The sequence below is a fragment of the Myotis brandtii genome, unplaced genomic scaffold (genome assembly GCF_000412655.1).
Source record: "Myotis brandtii unplaced genomic scaffold, ASM41265v1 scaffold250, whole genome shotgun sequence".
In the NCBI taxonomy this organism is placed as follows: domain Eukaryota; kingdom Metazoa; phylum Chordata; class Mammalia; order Chiroptera; family Vespertilionidae; genus Myotis; species Myotis brandtii.
The window spans coordinates 7134565-7162229 of record NW_005359478.1 but is presented as its reverse complement, the minus strand read 5'-3'; the positions used below and the strand labels follow the sequence as shown (position 1 = coordinate 7162229).

The window sequence follows — 27665 nt, the reverse complement described above, 5'->3', positions numbered from 1 at the left end:
GAACAACATAGTCTGTGAAGGGGAATAACAGGATCGAGTTCACCTGCTTTGTGAACACAATACATTCCCTGGTCCCTTACCTCTTGGGCGAGTCAGGATCGAACCTGTGATCATGTCTAACAGGTGCTAAATGGCTTCTGTCTCCCTTGTCTGCTTTCTGTGAAGGTCCCCTGGCTTCCCCATGTTCTCTACACAGCATCCAGAAGGATCCTTTGTAAAAGGTGAATCAGATCCTGCTATCCCCCTTCACAGACTATGTTGTTCAGTTGCCTCAGGCCCACTTCATAGCACGTACACAGCTGACTGCTCCCTAGACAGTGAGTCCTCTGAGGGCTGTCCCTGGTCCAAGTCATCTCTGTGCCCCTAATCACTTAACACAATACCCAGTACTTTATGAAAGCACAATAGTGTCTGGTGGGTGGATGCATGTTTTATTTGGGGGCTGTGTGAACCCTCTTTTGTCTCCAGAAGTCAAAAGGATAAAATGATGCTAGAAATGTACACTGCAAACAGGACTCCCTGAGCCCTGGTCCCTTACCTCTTGGGTGAGTCAGGATCGAAGCAGGTCTTCTGTATGTCGGCCACCTCGGGGTCACAGCAGTCCCCGTCATCAAAGTCGTTCAGCATGTTGTTGCACTCCACGTGGCAGAGTCCATCCCTGCGGTTCCAGGAGTAGCACCGGCCCTGTAGGCGGCAGTCACCCCCATCGTAACCCGTGAGTGGGTGCTCACATTCTGGGTCACAGTGATCATTGCCGATCTTGCTGGGCTCACAGTTGATGAGCACAGCACGGTGGCGCAGGGTGGAGTTGTGTACCTGGTAGATGCTCAGCTGCCAGGTGATGTTGTAGCGGCCAAAGGCTTCATTGAGCACCTTGTGCTGCCGGCTGATCTGCTCATCAGTCACCGTGGGGTTCAGCCCCTCATCGTCACAGATGTTCACCACCTGGTAGCGGATCACCTTCTCTCCCCGAAGAGGCCAGTGCCCATTGTAGTGGGAGATCAGTTCTACATTGTCACATGCTGTCTGTCCACAAAGTGGGGGCTGCAAAGGTGACATAATCTCCGGCTCTGGTTCATAGCCCTGGAGAACCTCAAGCCGTGGGTACTTGTCATCTCTAAATGGGGCCCACTGGTGTTCCAAAGGCTCAAAGCTGGCTGTCAGTATCAAGGTGGTCAACTCTTCCACCTCACGTGGATGCTGAGGACTGTGCTGGAGGTGGCTCTGTGAAAGGGCCGTTGACCAGAGGACCAGTGTGCCCAGGTGTCCACGGAAAGAATGCCCATTCTCAGAGCTATCACCCCCCAGGAGCAAAGAACGGCATGATGCCATGAAGGGGCTGTTCAGGGGACCAGACTGATCTAGACTACTAGCCACCTGAGTGCCATCCACATACAGGGCCATACGCAGTCCATCATAAGTAGCTGCCACGTGTGTCCATGTGCCTGGTTGGTAGCGACTGTGGCCAATCATAATGGTGGCCTTCTTCACGCGGTCGGTGCGAAGAGAGAAGAAGAAGCGAGCATCTCGCCTTCCTGTGTCCTTCCCTGAGTGGATCCCCAGGGCCCAGCCCTTGTCACTGACAGTGTGGGAGCAGTTATCAAACACACCTGGGAAAGAAGGAAGAATCGAGGGGAGAAATACCAGATACAAAGGGGGATGGAGAAAGGGAGAAGAAAACCCATGTGAATAGCAAGAATGTATGGTTTTTTAAATTAAATTTATTGGGGTGACATTGGTCAACATGAACATATAGGCTTCATGTGTAAGTTTCTATGTTATAAGATCTGAATATTGTACTATGTGCTCACTACTCAAGAATGTAGGTTTTTAATGGGGGGGAAATTAAGTGATACAGATTCCCACCTGAGATGCCTGCACAGTATACCATATCAAGCCGTTCTGGTAACCTCTGTCCCTAAAAGGAATCTGATTTCAGATTCCATCACATTTAACTCATTTTGGTATTTTAAAACAACCAAATCATAAGTTGGAAAGGGGATGTCTAATGCAAGAAACAACCATCTCTAGAACTTTGTCACAGATGTTCCTTACGCTGACTTTGAGTCCATGCCTTCTCTCCCTGATCCTTGTCCCCTTCCTTTTCCTCAAAGCCATGAGGACAGTCACCGTTTTTACAAAAGTCAGTAATCTCCTACTCCCTCAAAAAGTCATTTTTTCTACTGATTATTGAAATGATGATTTTCCTGAAGAAAACAAGGAGTTGGTGGATAAGGGAGTCCCATCAGAGAAGACTGTAACATCCCAGATGTCATTCCTAGCCTGCTATTCCCTCTAGTGTCTAAGGGCAAGGATACCCACCTGCAAAGAACAGTTGCTCCCCAAAGTAGGAAAAAATAGAACTGCTCAATGGTCCTTGCCTGAAAACTTAAGTCAATAATAAGAATGACTGTTCTAGAACCAATGGTGCCCACCATACTACAGAGCAGAACTTGCCTGGATAGATGAAGATCCTCACCACAGACTACCTTACCGCCCTGCTCAATGTAGGCACAAGGCTATTAAGTTCAACTGCATAAACAAAGGAAGGAACACCTGTAGATAACCTGGCATTAGGAAAGAGTAGGAAGTTCAGATACATGAAGGCAGTTTGGAGGCCTTAAATGTTTCCATCTTTGGTCATGAACCCAGCAATCTCTTCTAATACATAACTCCAGTCCTCTAATCTGGAGGATATGAATGGAGAATCGTTTGATTCTCTTCTCCCTCAGACAAACAGATTTAGCCCCAACATTAAATCTATATAACCTGAAAGTTCCGAGCTCCACCCCTCACTGGTGGGAAGAGAATCATGCTTGGTCCCTCTACTAAATGGCTATCACTCTACTAAATCACAGAGGGTCCACATTTCATCTCACTGTCACGCTCCTCCTGGAATTAGTAATTTCAGTTCATCACACATTTACCAAACGGCCAGACATAGACACTTTTCTCAGCTTTGAAAGAAAAGGTGGTCTTTGCTCGTGAGAATTCTCTCAAGGGGAAGTGAGAAACATAGAAGATTACTTCAATATAACATCAGAACTCCAATCAAGGGACACATAGATGCATGAAAACCCACAGATCTCAACCCACAGATCAGAGAGGGTTTCCTGTGGGGATAAGATCCAAACACACTCTTGAGGAGTGCATAAGAGTTGGTCAGGCAAAAGAATTACAGAAGATATTCCACACAGAAGGGACAGCAGGAATAAAGGTACCTGAGGCAATACAGGTCAAGGTAGGTCTTGCATAACATATTAAGGGGGTTGGACTATATAATTTATGTAATACATGGAGGTTTTTCTATTGCTGTCAAATACCTCTGGCATCCTGAGAGTATGCAAAGTAACTGTCGCAGGAAACATCCCATGGTTGTTGGCCTTGCCCTGAACACTGGGTCCAACTGCAATTAAGACATCTCAGGAACTTTGCAGATGGACAACTGTGGCACAAGAAGTAAATGAACACCACAAAAGGACCCCTGCACTTGTTCAGTAGATAGTCATGAAGCAATACCAGCTGCCGACCTCAGTTCTTGGAGCCAGAGATTTGTATAGTGATTGAATGTTTGTTTGACATCATGGAGAGTTCAGTATAGGTAGAATATGAAGCTTAACCCTTTGAGTGCCAACCAATATCCTAGGAACTATGCTAAAATTGCCAAGGCATTTTTGCTGATTTTATAGCAGTTTAGGAAAAAAATTATGAATCGCAAGTAAATGAAGTTACATATTCAAAAACTTAAGGAAACCTTTACTACATTGACATATTTAGCAATATCATCATCACTAATAAAAGCAGACTTAGAACTGGACGCCATTTCGAAGCTTTGATAGCGCTCCCGGCACTTTTGGCAAATGACAGGAGGAGCGCGATCGCGCTCCCCGGCACTCTAGGGGTTAATAAATAAGTACAATAAAATATGCTGACTGTTACAAGTAAAAGTGGTTATGAACCTCTTTATTAAAATATGGACATAATGCGGGAGAAACTCTCCCTAAAGTTACAAAAATGTCAACTTGCAGGCACTTATCCATCCTGTTAATAATTTTATTCCTAGAAGAAATCCACTCCAAAATCTGCCCATTAAACTAGGGCTACCTTGATTACCTGTCAGACTATCTGGGAAGATTAGAAAGACCTAAACCCAAAGGATTCCAAGAGATACGTTTAGATAATCCCAGATCAAAGGTTCTGCCAGTTTACCCAGAAACATTCACTCTACAATTCCTTAGAACCTGCATTTATATGAAATGCCCACTTCAGCTGAATCTTCTAAACTGGGACACATGGTGTTCTTTTTATAAATATTTTTCCCTTCACTTCTCAGCATGTAATGGTATCTCCCATTTGAGCTTTCCAAAGCAATCTTATATGAACTATCATTTAAGCAGTGAAGCTATCCTGTGAGCTAGGCAAGATTATCATCACCAGCATCATGATATAAATGAAGATAATACCAAGGCTCTGAGAGGTCTGGTGTCAGGCTGGGTGCAGAGAGAACCAAGGTGTCATGATTCTGAGCCCAGGAAAGTTTTCTATGGTGAGAACAACATAGTGCATGGTGGTTACAAACAGGACTCAGCCACAAGCTCCGGTCCCTAGTCTACCACTTGCATGCCATGTGACCTCAGAAAAATTGTATCATCTTTCCGAGTCTCAGTTTACTCACTTGCAAACTGTACCTATAAAATAAAATTTGTCCATCACTGGTCTGCTCTTCAGCATCCTTCAAACATAAGCTGAGATCACAGACTCCTCATGAGGTTACTGTGAGAATTAAATAAAGGAACACATGTGGAAGATCTCAGCCTAGTTCCTGACAATAAGTGATTGACAAAAATTAACTAAGATGCTTAGAAGGCCATTGAGAATGAGATATCAAAGGGAAAATCAAGTTAGATATAAAACATGTTTCACTGATTTTTATATTTAATAACTGGTCCTCCGAAGAAGAAGAAAAAACTACTAGTCCTGATTTGCAGCATTTGCCAATTTCTATAGTATAACTATTCCCCCAATGGTCAATTTTCAGTTACCAATATTATGTCACTGAACATGGGGTTTGGAAGATGTGCATCATTGGCCCTGGTGAGCCAATCTGAGCCAATCCCACTGCTATCAAGACTAGCAAGGAAAGCAGATGCAGGAGGCCACTGTCTCCTTCTCCCTCTGACTATTAAAGGACACAGGGCTGCTTTGCTGAGCTAGGCAAGATTATCATCACCAGCATCATTATATAGATGAAGATACCAAGGCTCTGAGAGGTCTGGCGTCAGGCTGGGTGCAGAGAGAACCAAGGTGTCGTGATTCTGAGCCCAGGAAAGTTTATGTATAATTTAAATTCAGATTATGTATAATTTAAAAGAGATAAATGTGACTTCAAGACTTTCTATAAAGCTACAGTAATCAAGACAGTGTAGTACCAGTGAAAAAATCGACAAATGGATCAATGAAACAGAATAGAGAGCCCAGAAATAGACCCTCATAAATACAGTCAACTGATCTTGGACCAGGAGTAAAAGCAATACGAAAGGGCAATGGCAGTCTCTTCAACAAATGGTGCTGGACTAACTGTATATTCACATGACAAAAAAAAAAAAAAAAAAAAGAATTAATCTAGACACAGATCTTGTATCCTTCACCAACATTAAATCAAAATGGATCATTGACCTAAATGTGAAATGAAAAACTACAAAACTGCTAGAAGACAACATAGGAGAAAACCTAGACGACCTTGGATGTGGTGATTCCTGTTTAGATACAACACCAAGACACGACACATTAAAAAAATCACCTATAAGCTGGACTTCATTAAAATTAAAAACAATGCTAAAGACAATATCAAGAGCACTAGAAGATAAGCCACAGACTGGGAGAAAATACTTGTAAAAGATATATCTGATAGAGGACTGTTATCCAAAATATACATAGAACTCTTAAAACTTAACAGTAAGAATACAAAAAAAAATTTTTAATGGGCCAAAGGCTATAACAGATACTTCACCAAAGATATACAGATGGCAAATCGGTTTATAAAAAGATGCTCCTCATCATATGTCATCAGGGAAATACAAGTTAAAACAACGAGATACTACTAAACACCCATGAGAATGGCCAAAAGCCAGAATACTAACACCACCAAATGCTGGTGAGGACGTGGAACACAGGAACTCTCTTTCACTGCAGGTGGGAATGCAAAATGGTTCAGCCACTTTCGATGACAGTTTGGTAGTTTATTTTAAAACTAAACGTACTCTTACTATATGATCCAGCAATCACACTCCTTAGTACAGTGGGGCCTTGACTTACGAGTTTAATTCGTTCCGTGACGGAGCTCGTAACTCAAATTACTCGTATGTCAAATCTTAAAGTGAACGAGTGAGACACGTGATGCTGGGCTGATGTTGTGGCGTTCACTGTGACGTTCGCTGCGCCAACTAGCAGTGGGGTATCTGCAGCTGGCTCGTAACCCGAATTTTAGCTCGCAACTCAAAGCAAAAAATCAGCCAAGAGATGGCTCGTATCTCGAAAAACTCGTTAGTCGGGACACTCGTAAGTCAAGGCCCCACTGTATTTACCCAAAGGAGTTGAAAACTCTGTCTTCGCAATAACCTGCACACATGTTTGCAGCAGCTTATCCACAATTGCCAAATCTTGAAAGTAACCAAGATGTCCTTAAGTGAATGAATAAATTAGCTGTGGTACATCCAGCCAATGGACTATTATTCAGTGCTAAAAAATAAATGAGCTATCAAGCCACGAAAAGACATGGAAGAAACATCAATGCACATCATTAAATGAAAGAAGCCAATCTGAGAAGACTACATACTATATAATTCCAACTAATTAGAATTCTGGAAAAGGCAAAAGTATGAAGACAATAAAAAGAGCAGTGATTGCCAAGGGTTTGGGGAGAGATAAATAGGCAGATCACGGCATTTTTAGAGCAGTGAAAATAATCTGTATGATATTGTAATAATGGATATATGTCATCATACTTTTGTCCAAACACACAGAACGTACAACAAGTGTGGGCCCTCAAGTAAACTATGAACTTTGGATGATTATGATGTGTCAATGTATGTTCAATCTTGGTTGAAAATAAATTACCATTCTGGTGAGTGATCTTGATTATGGGGGGGGGGCTATGCATGTGTGGGGGCAGGGAGTATCTAAAAATTTCTGTATCTTCCTCTCAATTTTAGTGTATAGCTAAAGCTGCTGCAAAATAAAGTCTTTTTAAAAATATATATATTTTATTGATTTTTTACAGAGAGGAAGGGAGAGGGATAGAGAGTTAGAAACATTGATGAGAGAGAAACATCGATCAGCTGCCTCCTGCACACCTCCTACTGGGGATGTGCCCGCAACCAAGGTACATGCCCTTGACCGGAACTGAACCTGGGACCTTTCAGTCCGCAGGACGACGCTCTATCCACTGAGCCAAACCGGTTAGGGCAAATAAAGTCTTTTTTAAAAAGTGGATTTTGAGCCTTCAAATGTCTTCCTAAGTGCCCAGTGACCAACTATGTCTGAGTACAAAAACCTGTTCCTCCAAGACTTGCCTGTCAGCATCCTTCATCTGCAAACTGGGACCACAGAGCAGCCTACATGCTCATCCACACACTGTCAGCAGGGTCCCTAGCCCTGCTCTCTTAACTCCATCAAGCAGGAGCAATATAGCCTTTGATTCAAAAGAAAAAGTACCAAACGCCCACCTTGAGGAGACTTCTCCTTTTCAGTCTAGCAGAGTAAAGCTGACAAAACCAGTGCAGCCTAAGCCAACACACTGTATGTGGTCAAAGTCAGCTTATGCAACATTGAGATTTTATCACTTTGGATATACATGTGAGCCACATTCTTGGGTGGAACAGAGGGACCAGATCATCAATATGATTTATGAAATCACTCAACACCAAACTGAACTGTGATAGCCCATGGGTTAGAAAAAAATGAGATCAAATGATGTAACTGGAAAAATGGTACTGGTACCAAAGCCAAACATTTGGACCATGTCATATTAAAACTTCAAGAGTCATTTTTTTCCCTCTTGCTTGAAACTGGCTTCCATTATGTATTGATGTTTACTAAATTTAAAATTGTTGTAACACCTTCTCTTGTATCTAATCTAAGTTTGGAGAGAAAGGAATATAAGTGGAGGAAGAATATCTTGTTCATTTTATTTCTGAGCTCAACTCCAATACTCATAGTTGGAGACCCGGGTTAGTTTCACAGAGCTCTATACTCACGTGGGTCTTTGGGAAAAGTCATTTGGATGCAGTTCTCTACTATTATGAATTGCCAGCATTTGGAATTAATAGAGTTTATGTCCCTCAAGGAGAAAAACCTTCTCTCAAATTGGGCTACAGTCTCCCTGTGTGATTATGAAAAATCCTATTAATGGTAAACATGATAGCTAGAGTGTTAAAAACTGTTTGATGGGGAAATATTTCAATATGGCCCCTGGGGAAGAGAGACCCTGCTTGTTTCTATTTCGTGGGTTCTTTCTTTGCACTCACAAGGTAGGCTGCTCATGCAAAGAAGAAATGAAGAGACTTAAACCACTTTTTATTAAATGTCTTCTATGCTGGATAGGTGTCTCCCTATGAAATCCTCCCACGAATATATCAGCTGAATAGTATATCCTCAATCCAAAGCACTGAGGATCACATACGTGAAGCAATTTGTCCACAGTCTTACATCTGCGAAGGGCCAGAAACAGGGATCAAAATTAGGTGTGCTCTTTCCACTCCACAAAAATACCTCAAATACCAAAACATACCTTGTTAGTAGTTGTTTTGGAGCAAGAACAGTAAGGGCTGCTGAGTGTGGCATTAACCAAATTGAAGATGACTGGGATCTGACTTTGGAAATAGTGTACAGCTAACATTCACACCTGGAAATGGTTTGGAGATAACAGACTGGCTAGCACAGCAGCAAATATGTCCATGTTGGCCAGCACCTAAATGGACAGGCTGCCACCTGAGGAGTGGATAATATTTCTGGGTGGTCCTGGAGGGTTTCCTGTGACACATACACTCGGTAATCAATTCCAGGACCCTAAGGGGAAGGGGGAGCCTCTTATCCCAAAGCCAGGGCCATGGCCTAAGGTGGGAGGGAAGCTAAAGTGAGGAGTACTCTACTGAAAACCCTTCCAAGCCAGTCGCTTCCATCTCCAGTTATTGTTTTCTTACTGGGATTGTAACTAGCAGAGTAGGGCTTCGTGTTAGAGGAGGATGTAATAAAAAGGGAAGTGAAATGGTCCAGACAAGAGCTGCTCCCACCCACCTCTCAACAGATCCAATCCAACTGCTCTGATTGCTCACTCCTTCTCCACCAGACACCTTCCCTCCTCCCAACTGGAATCTTCTGTCAATTGGTTGTGACAGAATGGAGTCCCCTGGCCACAAGGCCCCATAGAGGAAATTCAGTTTTAGCAGTGCTCCTGGCATCATAATGAGGAGAAAAATGGGTTCACTCCAGCAGTTATATAAGTCAATATAAAGTGAGAGCGAGAAAAGAATCTTCTGAGAACTGTCAGGAAGCAACCTGTCCTTGGCATTATAATTTTATGGAAATAACAAAAGGGGGGGAAAGAGCCACCTCGTACTCTTTTCTTCTTTAAAGCAGAGGAGTATCCATGTCTCAGGAACATTATGTGAACTTATTTCAGAGTGATGAAATAAATAGAAAAAAACAAAAAATGTCCCTGTCTGAGAGGCTATGTAGGCCCAATGCTATGAAAGATTCAGGGAGATGTCCTCCTCCCCAATTAAAACCCTGCTCTGTGGTCAACACATCACTTCCTGATAACAACACTCCAAGTACAGTCTCAGCCCTGTAAAAGGTATCATAGTGCTCCCTTTGTCTAAAATACCTCCCCATCCATGTATGACCTTCAAAGGTTAGCTGAAGTTTCACCTTGCCCTTGAAGCCTTCCTTGACCGCCCTTGTCAAAGTGGTCTTTGCAGCTTGCTGAGCCTCACAGTGCAGCTGCTATTTCGTTGTTTGGCCAAGCGACTAGAGAGTTTCTTGGTGACAAGAGCCTGCCTTAGGCAGCTGTGAATTTTGCACACAATCAAGGAAGGAATTGGTTCTAGCTCCTGCATTGCACTCACTCTGCTCCTGACATCAAAATGACTCCCAGAGGAGCATCTCCCCCTGGTCTTATGGGAACCCCAATAACCCTGCAATTGCATCTGGCCTAGAGGGATGATGCAGTGGGACCAAGCATTCTCTTCACTGTGCAGCTGCAGGTGGTTGGACTTTCCTCGATTTAAGATGTGCTTTTCCCATCTGTCACATAATAAGCTGCTTCCTTCTGGATCCCACACACTTGGACTAGAGCACATGTGGCAAAACTTGCTGAGGGCTTTCCTTGGGCAAAGCGCCATTCTGGAGGGAACACCCACCCATGGCAGTGTCTCACAAAAGAGATTGTTTAACAACAGGCTGAGGTAGCAGAAGGGAAAGCCATGGTCCAGACAGAAATGCTGCCCTTGAAACAGACACAGCCGTGGAACCTCATGTCTAGGAGAGTCCACCGGCTGAGCTCACTAATCCTCTGGGAGCATTCACATTGGGAGTGAGAGTCCTGCTTCTCCAAGAAGGCCCATCAGCTCCCAGGAAGGTGAAATTCTCTTCAACAAAACAGAGGAGTCACGCACAGTATCATCAGCTCTGGTAACTAAAAAAACATGCTGTGTGGTGCAAGTTTGTTTTTAGGAGAAAAATGAGCTAAAAACAGGGCCAGGTTAGGTCATGGGCATAAATCAACCTGCTACAAGGCACCGTCTTTTCCCCAGGATATTATGCCTATGGCCTCCTCACACCACACGTGGGTCTGCTGCCTTCTGCAGAACTACTTACCCAACACTCCACCCCCCAGAGAGAGCACCAGGCAGGGGAACAAAAGGACCGAGGAGGAGGAGCTGGGCCATCCATCAAAGACCAGGATCTGGTGGTGAGCAGGGCTGTGTCAGCAGGAAGAGTGGGAGAGAGTGAACAAAGAAGGCCAGGGAGGTGTTTTCAGCTGTTCTAGATAACTCTCCTTCAAGACAGGATTAGGCTCAGCCTTTCATCTGGGAGCCCAAGCTTTTACAAATTAGAGCACAGAGTGGGGCGAAGCTCCTGGGAATGCCTCACTTACATCTTCCCAGCACATTTTTCAACCTCTCCTCACAGTGCGCGCCTTTCCTTCTTGTCATGCTCTCATCACGCGCCAGGATGACAGGAATCAGCATGGGGATTTCCATGGCTTTCCGAAGGCCACCATGCTGAGGCTGAGAGGCACTGAGGTGGGGTGGTAGGGGTGGGAGAGGGCCTGAAAGAGCAGGGAAACTCAGAATGGTGAGTTCTCAGCATTGCCACGGACCTGGAATAAGTCAGGGCAACGGGAGCCTCCTTGCTAAGGAAGCTTCCTTGATCGCTGCAGCAAAAAGCAACATGGCTTGAGGCATTGGTCACCCATGGCCTGAGAAAGTAATCCACAAGGGTCAGAAAAGAACAATCTGCACAGCCCACCTGGAATGCTAGTGTGCCTTAGAGAGCCTGGACAATGCCTTCAGGGGGCTCAGGAGGATCTGCCAGGACAATCCCGCCTCGTTCCCAGACTCTCCAAGACTGGGATCCAGACCTACAAATTGCCAAGTAGAGCCAGCCCAGAAGCCAACAGAGAATCGAACGGTAGTTCATACTATCCTAGCTTATTGAGCGGGCTGTGGAATAAGATCCATTAGGTCAACCAAACTTGATACCTCTATAATCTTGAGCAACATTGAGCAATTAATTCTCCATATCTTATTTTCCTCATCCATAACATGGAGGCAATAGTACCTAATTTATAGAGTTTGGAGAAGATTAAATTAATTCACACAGGTAAAACAATAAAAAGAGTGCTTAGCACATATAAGCACTCAATATTATTATTCATTGCTAATACTATCATCATTTTTACATATATAGACCTTATCTCTTCAAGTGTATTATAAACTCCTTGAGAACAGGTAAGCCAGTCTTACACTTCCCCTGACTCTCGGTATCAAGGCCAATGTCTTGTGCATGATAGCACTGGTAATTCACCAATGAATTAAATCCACAAGAGGCTGTTAGAGCTGCCAAGAGCATCCTCCCAATTGACAATGATCCTCTAAAAACTCCATTCCTCTAACAAAGAAGAACCCTTGTCTAATGAAAAGCAACTGCCTCCCCATGCCCCTCCTACACCATTCACTCCCCACTGTCAAGACAGGTAATGACCACAGCACCCCCTATAGGAACATGTTGGCTTTCCACTTCTTCCTACTAAGGATCTAAGAAGCAAGAACAGTTATCAATCTTCTGCCTCCTCCCCCTAGTCCTGGGCAATTTCCCTTAGAGTTGTACTTTGTGATCCATTCCAGGGAGAGAGGAAGAAAGGGAAGAGGAAGAGAAGGAGGAAAAGAGAGGAAGGAAGAAAAGGGAGGGAAGAAGAGAAGGAAGGGAGGGAGGGAAGGAAGGAAGGTAATTTCAAACGTGGATTTTTTTAAATGTCATTTCAACCATTTTTAATAACCTTAGAGAGCAGTATGAAATTCCCTGAGCATTCAACAAGCTTTGCGGGTCCTGTAACTATGGAAGTCCATGAACAACCCATCAAGGCACAATGGATAAATGACTATGGTTTCACAGAAGGAGCATCTGGGATGTGAAAGGTGTGGGCTAGGCTGAGCTGAGCTGAGCTGCCTGCAGGCTTCTCTATCCATCTGATCTCCCTCCTTAACAGAAATGGGAAAGCATGCCCTTATTCCAGCAACACAACAGAAAGACGATAAACCCCAAATGCAGAAGGTAGGTTGTGCAGCAGCTAAGAGAGCGGTATGAAGCCCCACACTTTAGGGAGCCTGGAGTACTTTGAATTCCGTAACCTTGATAAGACACCTTAGTGCCCAGCACAGGCTGGTCCCAGGAGACACCCAGAGCAGGATGCCAGCCCCTCCTCCACAACCTCACCCACCTCTAGCAAGGTCCCCTCTGAGAACTGGTTTGTATAGTTCCAGCTAAGTAACACCAACACCAATTTCCTGTTTTTTCCTTTCCTCTGCCAAGTAAATAATTTTGAGATTCCTCTCAGAAGTTTTCTTTGGCACTTCTTTGACCAGGTACAGTTCACAGAATCAATGCTGCCCTAACAAGACATGTTTAAATAGTGTCCACTGTACACTTCATGATGTGGAGGTATCGCTGGAATCATGTTTAAAGGCAGTGTGAACAAGATCCTCTTGCAATGAAAACAACCTCCCAACTGGTCACTCAGCTAAGGTAGAGGCTTGCCTATCAGGTTTTCTTAAAGTGAAATATTGTATGACTTTCACAGTGTTCGGATTCGTGCAATGTGTCTCCTATTCACACAGTAAGTATGCACTGCCTGTGTTTACTTAGCAATATCTGAACATTTTGGCCTCTACTATGTGGTCACAAGTAACCCAAGGAGATCCTGACTGCTTTCTAGGAAGCAAGTGATACCCAGGGACCTCACAAACCTAAATACTCTGCCAATCAGAACCTAAAGGCTCAGAGTCCCTTTTTTCCATCAGTTTCAAAATCTGAGAAGAAACCAAAGAGAATACAAGGCTTCCGTTCTCAACTTGAGCCCAGGTGAGTCTTCGGAGCCCAGTGTTCAAAGAGGACACTTAACACTAATCTCTGAGTGAGAAAGTCAAAGAACAAGGAAAATAGGTGGTCTGATTAATTGATGTTTCCGATTAAAGGAGAACTAAAGTCATTTTTTTTCTTTCCTTTTTTTAAGTATATTTTTATTGATTTCAGAGAGGGAGAGATAGAAACATCAATGATGAGAGAAAATCATTGATTGACTGCCTCCTGCATACCCCCTACTGAGGATGGAGCCCAAAACCTGGGCATGTACCCTGAACGGGAATCGAACAGTGGCCTCCAGGTTCATAGGTCGATGCTCAACCACTGAGTAACCGAGGCCAGGCTTCCTTTTCTTACTGAAAGTCTTTCTAAAGTGTTTTCTGCTGCTTTCCAATAAGAGATGTAAATTCATCAAAGGCAACCTGGAAGTGTTGAAATAAAACCAAATTGGAAACCAAGAAATGGGACGTTATCCCAGCCTGTTGCTGTGTGATGTCTGGGAAGTGCTATTCCCTCTCTGGGCCTCACAGTCCCATCTGTGAAGGAGAAACTGGCTGGGCCGGGTTGTCACTAGGCCATGCTCTTCTGACAGTTTGTGCCTGGGATCTCTAGACTCACCCTGAAGGAATCCAAGGTTCTTGTCCTTCTGCTGCTCCTTGCTGTTCCACATCCTGCAACAGTGGCCACAGAAGGTGGAGAGGACTGAGCTGAACCCACATCTCAATGGGCAGGGTTTGTTTCTACTAGATCCCTCTTTTGAATTCATCATGTAATTATGTGTGCCTAACTCCTAAAAAGTGGAATGACTAAAACACTATGGTAAATTGAGGATACTGGTTCATTGGAATCCAGGGCATCGAGGTTTCACTACCAATAATTCTATGCTCAATCATATCACATAGCTATGCAAGCATATCCACACGTAAGAGCTCATGAAAGAGAGATTTTGTGTGGGCTGGGGACAGGGGAGGCCTTGGGGAGGAGGGACAGGACAGCCCTGGCGTGCTTGACTGGCAGTGACTCGAGAGCAAGTCATTGGGTCCTTCTTCTGCCACCACATCCCCATGGAAGGATGAAAATAGCATCTAACATTGACTGAACACATATCATGCACCAGGTACCAGGTATAGCTCTAAGCACATGACATTTATTAATTTATTTAATTGTCACAATTCTATCAGGCAAGAATGATCCTTATTCCAGCTTCACTGAGGAGGGGACTTCAACTTGCCAGGTCCGCACAGGGAGTAGATGGCTCCAGATCCTGAATCCATAACCACTACGTTAAGAAAAAAATTTAGATGGATAAAGAGACTGAGGTAGACAACTTAAGGCGAGGAGACTGCTTGTACAGAGGCCAGGAATTGGTAGCGGGTAGGTCAGGTGGAGAGGAGAAAAAGACTTTCCTGACTCAGGAATGCTGTTGACTCTGGGGAGTCAGAAGCAATCAAGTTCTATGTGTAGAAAGGGGCCAGATTATTCTCCATCCATGTATTCAACCTAAATGCCCACTCCAGTTAAGGCCTCAACCTGGGTGTGGGGTGATACATAGATGATTGGATCCAGAGAAGCCCCCAGAAGCCTGCAGGCAATCAAAAGTCTTCTGACTGCTGAGCTGAGGAAATGGAACTGGAAGTAGAAACCACCAACAGTGGTGGACTAAGGACAAGGAAGGCTGCAATTGAGTAGGAGGCAGGGCCTAGAGGAGAGGTCCTAAAGGAGGAGTGGTAACAGAAGCACCAGAACCAGGTAGACAGGCAGTTGCCTTCCATGGCACATCTTTCCTAATTCCCAGACCTTGCTGTGGGCAAAGAACCAGAATGGGTGGAGCCACCTCCTTGGGCCTGCTCCTCTGCCATGGCTGGTCCTAACTAAGGTGTGTCCAATGACACCCTGCACTCTGTCCAAGGGCCCAGTCAGACTGCCACAACCTGGGAGAGAAGCATGCCCACGATTACCTCCCTGCTCAGGATGCGTGCCATGGGCCGAATTAGAAGGATATTCTATTGTGCAATTATTTCAAATTAATAAATGTGCCCTGACACAAACAATGTCTAAAATAGACCTCTGCTGTGGTTAGTGTTTATTTTTATTCTGCATAAAGTTGGAGTCTATTTCAAAAATAGTTCTTGAGTACTTACTTTGTGCTCAATAAACATCTGTTAAAGAAATGAATTAGTGAGTAGGTTAAAAAATAAATTGAGCTAAGTACTACCTGTTTTATCTTAAAACAATTCCATTCCCCCAACAAAAGAACTTGGTGCTACCTGCAGAATCTGAAAAGAGCACAGAAGCAGCGAAGGCTGCCTGGCCTCCTCTTCAGATGGGCGAGACCAACCTTCCCTAGGTATACGCGATGTGGACCCTTGCCTGAATAGATGGAGCCCTTTGCTGCAGTCAAGGACACAGGATAAGTGAGATTGAGAAAGAAGGGTTTAGTTGAGACAGGTTGGGGCTCTTCACTCCTTACTGCTCCTGCCCTAAAATCCAGAGACGGCTTCACATCCTGGATAAGAGCATGTACTCTAGGGACAGAGCCCTCAGGTTCAAATCATGGTACTGCATGAACCAGCTGTGTGACCTTGGCCAATGCCCTATTCCTCTCTGTGCTTCAACTTCTCCATCTCCCTCCTCGAGTTAATATTTATAAAGTGACCACAGTCACACCTGGCACAGAGTAAGTACTACATGAGTGATTGTCAAGTGACTTCAATAATTTCTTGGAACAACTGAGCTTGCATCTGCATGCTTTACATTACTGACTTCATCTTCCATTATTTTCCTGTGTGCTTATGTTCTCTCTGCTTTAGATTACTAGTGCTTAATTACATGGCCTTTAAATTTGCATCTCTCTTAGCTGAAAGCAAAACCTCTCTGAATCTCTGTCTACTTCTGACGTTTATCAGCTCTCCTCATGCCAAGTTTCTGTGTAGAGTACACTAGATCCACTCTGTCTTCACTCCCTCACCTCTCATTCATATCTCCACTTGCTAGAATTTGGAGACCCTTCCCACCACCCCCAAACTCTCAGTGAAACTGCTCTCTCTAAAGTTGCCAGCAATTTCCTAACTGCTATGTCCAATGAGCCCACCTCAGGACTGCTGGTTTGTTGGGTGTCCCCGTGCCATCAGACACTAATAACTCTGTCCTCTTTTACCCAAGTCTGCTGCCTCCCAGGCCTCCTTCTCTCTGTCTGGTCACCAGCTATCTTTTCCTAGCCTTGAGGCATCCCCAAACTCATCTAGGCAGCACTAGCCTTCCCAACAGCTGGACTGTAATCAGCTCCAGGTCGGTGTCCAGTAGACAATGAGCACTGTCCAGCTGCAGCCCCTGCCTCGCTCATTCCTGATTCTCCAACATGTGGTTAAATGCCTGATACTTCACCTAATAGAAGCTCAAGAAATGTTGGATGGATGGATGGATGGATGGATGGATGGATGGATGGATGGATGAGCAAACAGAACCAAACAACTTTACTTTGTCCCTAACAGGCCCAGAATGTACAGCAATCATGTGTATAAAAGTTATCAAATGCTGAGTCTCTGCTTGAATGCCAACTCACTAGCTGATAAACTTTTAAGCACTGTGACTTCCCCCTCTGATTGGAAACTGGGTTTCTAATTCAGAAATGAGCCATAATGACTGGCCTTGTTATCCCAACTGGTTGTCATGGCAATGCTTTGACTTCAAAAGGTTCTGAGACTCTGGGTTCAAGTGACCATATTGCATATTTGGACAGAACTGCTCTTCTTGGCCACACACTTCTGACTCATAGAGAGACTGGGATGTTTTTGTTTGACTACCATGCTTCATTTTCTGGAGGTTCTCTTCTTGAAAAGGTCCAAAGAGCAGGTCGTGAACATGAGAAGCAAAGGAAGCTATTATTTTTCAGACACAAACTTAACATAGAACTATGCTTTCTGGAAGGTGCTAGCATTATAGGTTGTATAATGTGAGCAGAAAGGGACATGACAGGCCCCCAGAGCAACCTAATTCCATGTACTGAAGGGAAGAAACATGGGATTATGGACTTGCTTATGGCATCAGGAACTGAAGGCAACAAATGTTCAGGGTATATGGGCTCAGAATCCCAACTAAGGTACAGTCTCCTCTTCCTGTTTATCTGGCCTCCCCAAGGCACAGAATAGGAAGGGAACCAGCAGGAGCCAGGCCTCCCTGTGCACATTCTGAATGACTCAGATTGGCAGCCCCTGAGGAACAATAAACAAGAGCAGGAAGGAGGGGGCAGGGGGAGAGAGAATAAAGCCTTGAGGGGGACAGGCAGCTAGGTAGGTCTAGTGGGGCTGTAAAAGGTGATTCTGAGTTTTCAGCCCTGCCCCTGTCACTCCTATGCTCCACTCAAGAACTGTAACGAGAGCCCGGGGTTTCCACCTCATTCCTGAGGAGGATGGGGAGTGCACAGTGAATGGCACTCCAGCCCCACAGAGAGAGGCAGGAAGGGAAGGCTGGGGACAAGGACAGAATGGGAAGTCACAGTGTCAGGCACTGAAGCTGGAGTGTGATGAGTAGGACAATCACACAGTCATGCTCAGAGGAAACCCCTCTGTGCTGTCACCTGGAAGTGAGCCACCCGAGTCCCAGATCCCACACTTGGGAATTAGACAGCAGGCCCCAAATCCTGCCGGCCCGAGCACCACCAAAGCACCACCAAAGCTCAAAGACTGTCTTATGGGGGGCTGAAAGGCTGGGAGAGACATCAGTACATGATGTAAGCCTGAGAAGGAAAGAGGGAAGAAAGTTTGAGTGAAAGCCATGCAGTCTGAGGAATGTTCTACAAGGTCTGAGAGTCCTTAAGACAGTGGGCTATCAGAGAAGTTCTGACTCTCTCTCGGGAACTGGTGTGCCTTTATTCCTGTCTCCCCAAGGCACCTGTGGCCTCCGAGCCCAGTGCTTGCATCCTTGGTCAGCAAAGCACCCATCGTCATTGGAGGCCTGTGAATCTCATTGCATCCCCTATGAGGGGGATTCCCATGGCAGCCACGACATTTAAGAAGAATCCCAGGTGATCTCTATGCATATCTAAGTTTGAGAAGCAATGCTCCAGAGCATGAGCTGACAAACAGGGCTACATAGTAAATAATGTAGGCTTTGCAGGCCATAAGGTCTCTGTTGCAACTACTCAACCCAGCCACTTAGCATGGAAGCAGCCACAGATAACACTTGGGTGTGGCTGGGTTCCAACAAAACTTCATTTACAAAAACAGTCTTCAGCTTTGGTCCAGATGCGGCTCTGAGGCCATAGTCTACCAACCTCTGCTCTATAGTATAAGTAACTACAACTTTGAAAGTAACTAAACTCTTCTTCACCTGAAACAGGTGAAATAGGAGATACTCCTGCTGAAGGTGGGAGTAGAGCCCTGCACCTGGCACTTCCCCTCAGAAGCCCCTGAGACATCTGCTCAGGTGGCAACAGCCGAATTTGAAGGCCCACTGCCCCGGTTCCCCACCAAGAGCTCTAGTGTCAGAAGATTCCTCATTCCTAATGGACATCCAGCCATCTAAGTTTCTACTTCATCTGTTCTGTAAACAAAGCCGAGACTCTAACTCTGTGCTAAGTATTCTGGATGGCAAACATGAATCAGACATGCAATGGCTCCTAGGGCACTTTAGTAGATAGAAATGAGATGCATACAGATAGAAATGAGTCACATGTAGAACTAACAAGGCAGGAAGCAATGTGCACGCCGGAGACAGCATTTGATGGACTCTGGATGCTGGGAAGCACAGGAGATCTCTTTCACACAGGGAATCCAGGAAGGCTGCATGCTTAAGGCAGCGGTGTGGACTGCGCAAGAAGGGGGCACATGGACAGCTGTTTTACTTCTACAACCAAACATTGCCTCTTCTGGAAAGCCAAACAGCCACTGGATAAAAACGTTTCCTGTACACTAAAGTTAATTTGCCTTGTCCACACAAGCAAATTCAGGGATCTCATCCTAGTCACAGTGGGCAAATAGAACCTGCCCAAAGGGCTGATAGCAGCCCTCTCACACCATGATTCTTCCACTCCAACGGCAGGGTTGCTAAGACTTTGATGCACGTCTGGGTCCAGGGCAAACACTGACTTTGACCATTGCTGCACTGTCTGAAGAGGCAGCTGACTGGTGGGCCCTCATCTTCAGAGGAGCTCTGGGAAAGGCATGGATGTGGCTCGGTGGCTACCATGGAGTTCTGCTGGATAAAGGGGGAAGGGGGTAGCACAGGTGGCCCTCCTTTGAAATTCTTTGAATCTGTCTTCTGCGAAGTTCCATCCTCCACATGAACAAAACTCCTCCTCTCAGAACAGAGTGCCCTTACTGGAAAGAGTGGTTGCTACCACAGCCTGTGAAACCTCATTGCTCAGGTTCATTCAGAACAGAAAAATCTATCAACAAGCCCTAAACAAGGGGCTTTAAACCCAAGGTCAGCAGCTTCCAGCCACCAGGAAATCCAGAGAACTCTGGAAGCTGTGTGACCTGCAGGAAACTGCACACTTTCCTGGGCATAGATCACAGCTTTCATCAGATTCCCCAATGCATTTGTGACCTTACAGAAGCTTTAGTACCACTGTCCAGGTTATTAGAATGAATACTGCCCAGGCTCAACAGAATTCTTGCAGGCCTCTGACTCTACCGAGTTCCCAATCATCTTGAGACCATTTTGTTTAAAAATCCTACTTATAACCATTCGTATTTGACAGATGAGCAAACCAACATCTAAGGAAATGAAATTGATAACCCACCTAAGTAAAAGTTATAGGTTTGTGGGCCAGAACCAAACATACGAAGGTTACTTAGTACTGATGGCCTCTGTGTCCTAAATGCCACATCATAAATAAAGACCGAGGCTCGAGCCGGGTGTCAGGCACTCTACATACATGGCTGACTTACACACCATAACTTCTCTGCAAGACCTTATCTCATATTTTGATTTGAGGAAACCAGGACTCTGAAAAGTTCGATGGGATGCCAAAGATCCCGGCACTGAGAAGTGTCAGCAATGAGATCCGACTCCAGGGCTGTCTTGACCCCAATTTCTGCACCAGGAGACGCTCTGAAACTTGGATTCCAGGAGGAGGAGGACTCATCTTCAAGTCAGGGACAGTTTCTTAGACAACTTTGTATTCCCCACGGTGCTTTGCATGGCAAGGCAATCCATAAATATTTGTGGAGTGAAGAAACCCGGGCTCAGACCTCAGTCCTGCCCGGGACTTGCTGACTGGAGGTGCAAGTGGCTCCTCAGCTGGGCCACTTCAGGGAACATTTGAAATCAATTACAGGTGAGCAGGAACCTATTAAAAGGGTTTCTTCTGTGTATGTTGGGGTTGAAGGAGAGGAAAGGAAGTTGAGGGGGAGGAAAAGGAACTGGATGATTTCAGGGGTGGGTGCTGAAGCTTAAAGTTTTCACACCAGGACGAGGCAGAATTTGGCATATGTTCACTGCTGAGTTCCAATGCCCCATCCAAATGGGCTCCTGACCCTGACCTCAGGATACTCTTGGGTGGCAAGAACACCTAACCTGCCAGACCCTCCACCAAAGCAGCTGCCCCCAGCTCTTGCCTAGACCTTGCTGCCCTGCTTCCGAGCTATAGGAGATGGGCAACTTCACGAGGTCAATTTGCTGGGATCCCAGCACCATTATTCCCCTCTCAGAGGCAGAGAGAATCTCAGCACATAGTCAGTGGGGCCTACGTTGTCTCGGCCCTAAATAACAGTATTGTGCAACCCATTCTGGACTCCAACTTCCTATTTTGGAAGAATGTGGGAGTTGGGGAGAGGGGAGGTAGGTAACCCTAGTTGATATTTTTTCTTTTTCTTTTTTCCTTCTAATTTTCATTCTGGAATGTAAAGCTCATTTTAAGTATATTGACATAAAATATTATATTAGTTTCAGGTGTACAACATAATAATTTGACATTTATATACTTTACTCATTGCTATAAGTGCAAAATTAGTCACAACCCCCCACATGTCACTTTAGCCCCTTCTCATAGGCCCTGCAAAAAAAGACTTGGATGAAGCTGACCCTAAGGGATGCCTACCAGCAACACTCTGGAAGGGGAAGATTAAATACAGTCCAAAGGCCAGGGCAGGGACAGCCCTTCAGGAAGCCAGACAGGCTCCCCACTATGTGGCTTCCAGAGGCTGGCCTACTTTCCTGAGCATGAAGCAACACTGCCACCTAGTGCCCGTGTGGGAAGTATTCCCCAAGGCCCCATACCTCAGGGGTCCCTCTACAATGGCTGCTGTGGCTGAATTGCTTGAGGTCTTTGATGAAGAGAAAATGCCCCAAGGTGGGTAGGTTGAGAACCAGGAAACTAGGTCTAAGTTACGTATATAGAATTTAAGGTTTGAGAGCTGTTGGAAAAGTGTGGGAGCCAAGTCTTGCAGCACTTGGGCTATCAGTGGAATAGCAGAAAATCATTGGTTGAATGGTATTTTGCTCCCAGGAACCCGATTCAATAGTAGCCATTCTCCGTAAGTGGAGGCCAATCATTCCAGGAACAAGCAGTGGCCCGCTAGCGAGCCATTGCTAGGGTAAGAGAGGGAAGATGGGCTGTTCTGTTGATGGGAGGGGATGAGTGCAAATCAGAGAGCTCTATTCATTAGAGCAGTGGTTCTCAACCTTCTGGCCCTTTAAATACAGTTCCTCATGTTGTGACCCAACCATAAAATTATTTACGTTGCTACTTCATAACTGTAATGTTGCTACTGTTATGGATCATAATGTAAATATCTGATATGCAGGATGGTCTTAGGCGACCCCTGAGAAAGGGTTGTTCAACTGCCAAAGGGGTCGCGACCCACAGGTTGAGAATCACTGCATTAGAGGGACAACCTTTGACCTCTGCATGGTTCACAACCAGGGGGCCCCAGTGAAGCCTAAGAAACTAAGCACAATGAGGAGGCAAGGACCTACACCCTCAGGAGCCTGGTTACTAGAATCCTGAAGCATGAAGGCCTTCCCAGCCCTTACCATTCCCAGACTTTTACCCAAGTTTTCTTTAATTTTTTCTGATGTGCGCAAGCCTGAAGGAAGACATAGGTTGGAAGTTGAAGAGGAGATAGACTTGAGTATTCCCTCTCCTTGACCTTCCTGGTGTGGACTTCCGGGGAAATACCAGTACACCACAGGGGCCACTATGATTTGAAGAGAAAGAAACCCCAGAAGCTAGACTGTCTGCAAAAGATTTCCTGCCTAATTTTACATGCTTAGGGAGGTTAAAAAAGTTCAGATGGCACAGTGGAGAAGGATCTGAGTGTGTGTGCTGTGGCAAGGTGGGGGGCCACTGGTGATGATGGACAGGTGAGAAAAGGAAGGAGATGGACAGGGAGTGACTGGGGGAGGGGTGACAAGGAATGCTATAATTGGAATCAAATCAGGATAATACTCTCCTCCGTGCAGATCATGAGAAAGAAGGACACAGAAGGGTCAGGACAGGGGTCAGATACCCACCATCAAAAGTCTGTCTCCCCAGGTTTGGGTTTTAACAATCCAAAGCAATTATTTCTAAGAGCTTCCCTCCTATATTCCTGCTGGATCCTTCTCTAATCCCTCACAGCCAGGGAACTGATCCCAGGTCCCCATGTTGCTACCGCGAGAGGAGGGATAAGCAGAGTCGCGGGTCTCAGTGTAGAAGACAAGCACACAGCTTCCCTGGCAGATGGGTACCAGGAAACCAGATCAGGCAGCACGAAGATGTCATCTGGGAAAAACGGTGGCACTGCCAACTCTGGTCAGATAATCATCTCGTTATTTCTTCCATTTGGCCCCAGAATAAGGATTTCCTTAGCCCCTCTCTCTACCCCCACCTATTTACAGCCCAGCACCTTCTCTCTCCCCTCCCCTCACGCCCTCTCCTACCCCAAAATAAAATAAAGCAAAACCACACAACTCTAGAGTCTGGGAATCCCAGCTTCCAATGGAGAAATCACAGCCAAAGAGGGGGAGACAGTGAGTCCGGCAGGGATGTTCCAGCAACACCCCATTGAAAGAGGCTCCCTCCTTCCAGATTTCTTACTCTAGTCTGAAACTTATTTGCAGGCATCCAGCAACCTGAGAAGTCTTTAATCTGGACAGCTGTCAAGCACTGGGGCTGAGAAGCTCCATTCCCAGCCTGCCTCTGGCATGCTTCACATGGCTTTGGTTTCCCTGTCCATGTAATAGGAGTGGAAATATCCACGGGTGTTGCGAATGATCCAAATTAATAAGATGTAAATGGCTCTACATGTGCCTAGCCTTGTGTGAGGTTCTGTTCCGGACGATGCAAAGGGATGATGCCAAATGATAGAGTAGCAGATCTTATCCCCCCATCCCTTGCTTGAAACTCGTCCCCCTACCAATAAGGCACAGTAAATAGCTATTCCTAATCCCAATATTTCCCTTGTTCTTCTGAGTGACTTTCCATGAAAAAAAAAGACCTGGGTATAATGGAAAATAAACATGGGTAATGTTCCCAATGTTGCTTCTAACGAAAACTATAGAATTATACAAGGTGCATTTTTTTAGGTCCCTCTCACAATAACCAGGGCTAGAAAACAGGGTCCTGGCTTGTGCCCACCTTTTCCAGTGGACCCTCAGGTCCCTAGGCTCACACATGACTATTAGGGGACCCCAGGACCCAGCCAGGTACTAGCTACCTGCAAAGTTGCAGGACTTCTCAAAGAAAAGGAAGACCCAGTCCAGACCCAGTGTCTGTGCCCTGGCCACCTTGCTCCCTGGCCGTGACTCACTGCCCAGGCCCCTGAATCCTCATGGGGCTTTAAAGTTGCCTGGGTATCTCGCACTGGACTATGGGAGGTGGAGGGGGACACCTTGTCCCCAGGGACAAAGAACCAGAGGTCGCCCCCTTTAAGAAGTAGGAGAGGGGGCCAGAGGTCTCCTAAGTGCCAGCACCATGTATAGACCCACAGATCAATACCAGGGACAGATGCTCTTGTGGTTAGAGCCATTACTACAGAGGAGGTCTGGAGTCCTGCTGTGCTGGGGAAGAAAGGCTCTACCCCCCTCTTCCTGGCTGGCCCTTCCTGGCTTTCCTGCTCTGTCCCCTTCCCCTCTGCACCCTTAGGTCTGACCCCATCCAACATGAGGCCAGCCGCACCCCAAGGAGCCCAGGGAGCCCAGGAGGGGCCGTTACCTGCGATGATGGCGGGGCTGCTCTGCCCTCCCTCCGGCTTCACCCAGGCTTCCACTGTGAACGCCTCCCGGGGAACCTCAGCCAGGACTTCTGGGCGCAGCAGCAGCCTCTCCCGCCTCCCTGAGAAGTACAAGACGGGCAGTCCTCCTCCGTGGGGGTTCGAGGTCTCTGCTTCCCAGTAGGGATTCCCTCTGCCATTCTGAACGCTGTCCTCCGAAGAACTGGTTCTGACCCCGTGCATAAGGGGACGCTTAGGCCAAGGTTGGAAATGCTGGGGAGTGACATCCAGGTCTCCTCGCATACCCTCTGCCAGCCCCTTCACCACCTGGCGGCGGCGCCTGGGCTTGGCCAGACCCTTCCTTCGAGTCTCTGGTCTGGGCTCCTTCTGGCGTGAGAAGGTGGTGATGATGGTGGCAGCCGTGGCTGAACCTTCCCAAGTCCCAGCCTCACCTAGAGACGCCTTGGATCCTCGATCGTCAAGATAAGTGTCATCATCTCCCAGCAGCTCCCATTGTCCAATAGGACCATCCCCTACCCACAGGGCTGCCAGCTGCTCAGCCCCAGTCCTCACTGCTGCATGTGCAGTCCGGTCTGGGGGAACACTGCTCACAGCCATTCCCTCAGCAGCTGGCTTGCTGCGTCTTGCACGGTGGGTGCCCTGGTCCCCCATAGGGTAGGGCCTCAAGGAGCTGCCAGGCCTGCTGGGGTAGACCCCGAAGAGGTGATGCTGGGGAGAAGCTCTGGGTCTTCGAATCCTGGTCCCCAGCCAACAGCGTTCTCCCTCTGACAGCATCTCATTGAGGTGTCCCCTCTGAGCCAGGGATCTCTTGTGTGTCCAGCCCGGCTCAGAGCTGGCAGTGCTGAGTGCCCACCCAGCCAGAACCAGCAGGCTTACTCTCAGGATCTGTAAGCACATCATACTTCGCCCAGCTCTTTACACAGATCCAGAAGTCAATCTCTGGGTACCACAATCCACAGCAGTGGATTCACAGTCACCGGAGAAACTGTTTTGTTCACAAACCAAACTTTTTCAAGCAGCCCCAAAAGAGTGCCTCTCCTGGCTACCTGCTCCGGGTGCCCTGCCAGTGTGGCCTCCACGCCTCGCCTCACCTCTCTCCCTCACCTCTCTCCCTGCTCTAGTTCAGCCTTGCAGGATGAAGTTCATTTCTCTGGGTTCCTTTGAATTTCCTCCAGAGAGCTCAGGTTTCTTTTTTCCCCCCTTTTCAATAGCCCCTCCCCTCGCTGATTCTAGAGGAGGGACACGTGGACAGGAGCCAAAGCCTCTCAAATACACACTCCCTCACAAACACAGGGCCCTCGCTACCTGGTCATTAAAAAGACCCTTCTCTCCTTTTCATCTTACTCCTTCTCAGGAGTTACCTTCTCTCTGTAGTCCTCACCCTAAAATACCTTTGTCTCCAAACCAATGACTAGAAGAACTTGTTTGCAGAGACACAGAATATGATGCTTATTATCTAAAAGGGCAAAAAGAAGCTGGGTGCACAAAGATCCAAGCTGGTACTTAACTTGCACTCTCCAGATGTGTCCTCAGCCAGAGCCCAGCCAGCCTCCAGTCGGCCTTGCAGGTCAGAATGCTTCCCTCAGCTCCGGGTTTGGGGTGGTGGAGTGCTGAAGGTTTTCTTTTTTCTTTTCTTTTTTTTAATCTCCTTCCAACTTGTTAGTATGTTGCAAGTCTCTGTAAAGTTCTCCTTTGGGGTGCCAGTCTGATGTCCTAATAACCTTATGAGTCTGTGAGCCCTGGACTTGACCTCCTGGGAGTCTCGCGAGTCCCTGGGAAAATGGACAAGAGAATAAGGAGAAGGGCATAGACTTCAGGGGACCTGTTCACTCTGGTCCCTCCTGCTCCCCCGTCTCCCTTCCTCTCTGCCTGTAATTATCTTCGTGGTTGTTTCATTTAAAGACAATGATGATGTCAAAGCTAATAAGTTCGGTGTATTACTCCACCCACTCCCTGTCCCCTCCTTCCTCCTGAAAACCTCCCCACCTTACCGAGGCACAAGGGACAGAAACTACTCTTGGTTTCCCCAAGAAACATCTCGGGCTTTCTCTCTCTGCAGCCGCAGCCTACACAATCAATAGCCAACAATCAATACGGTGCTGGAGCACTCCCCTCTGTACACACACACACACACACACACACACACACGTGTGTTGGGAGCAGACCTGCCTTGTAGGGGCCACTTGCATCTTTCTTTTGTTTTGCACAAACCTCCTGAATCTTTTTCTTATTTCAATCACTCAGGATTTAAAACAAAATAACCTAAATTCACTTGAGCTTGCACCTTAGGAGAAAGGAGGACATCAATTCTCCTGCTGTAAGAAGCAGTAAGTAGAAATGCCATGGGGGTGTACTACGCAGATCTTGTTTTTCTCTCTGAAGTTTCTCACTCTGAAGTCACTAAAAGTCACCATATGCTGAGTGAGCAAATAAACAAATGAGATGCTCAAAATAAGTAATTTGCAAAAATGAACAGCTAAACCCAAGCAAGTGTTTTTTTTTTCCAATTGATTTGAGATGAATGGATAGAATAGGGAAATAAATAGTGTGATTTTAACCTCTCTAATAATGTTTGCCTAGATGCAGGCTAATCTCAAGGAGTACCACCCCCCAAACACACGTGAGTGTTCACCACACACACACACACACACACACACACACGCAAGCATACACACTCCAGGTAAGGGGGTGTGACCTCAGATGGACACAATGTAAGAGAGAAATATATTGGGTTCTTCACTGAATAATAAGAGAAATCACTTACACATCTAAAATCACTGTTTGTGTTGCCCCATATAGAAAACCCACAGCTCATATCGTTTGGAGTAAGATCATGCTACCTCTTCTGCCTTGGGTCTCCTCATAGTC

General features: G+C 46.2%; 1 protein-coding gene across 1 annotated transcript in view; it reads right to left on the bottom strand.

Annotated features, from left to right (window-relative positions):
• The window catches only part of PAPPA2 (pappalysin 2), a 220893-nt gene extending 195196 nt beyond the window's left edge, over positions 1–25697 (bottom strand). The window contains exons 1-2 of the mRNA XM_005867693.2: positions 24779–25697; positions 539–1610 (exon numbers count right to left, since the gene is read on the bottom strand). Coding sequence (XP_005867755.1) covers positions 539–1610; positions 24779–25697 — 1991 coding nt within the window. The remainder of the gene's footprint in view (positions 1–538; positions 1611–24778) is intronic.
• Positions 25698–27665: the final 1968 nt, after the last annotated feature.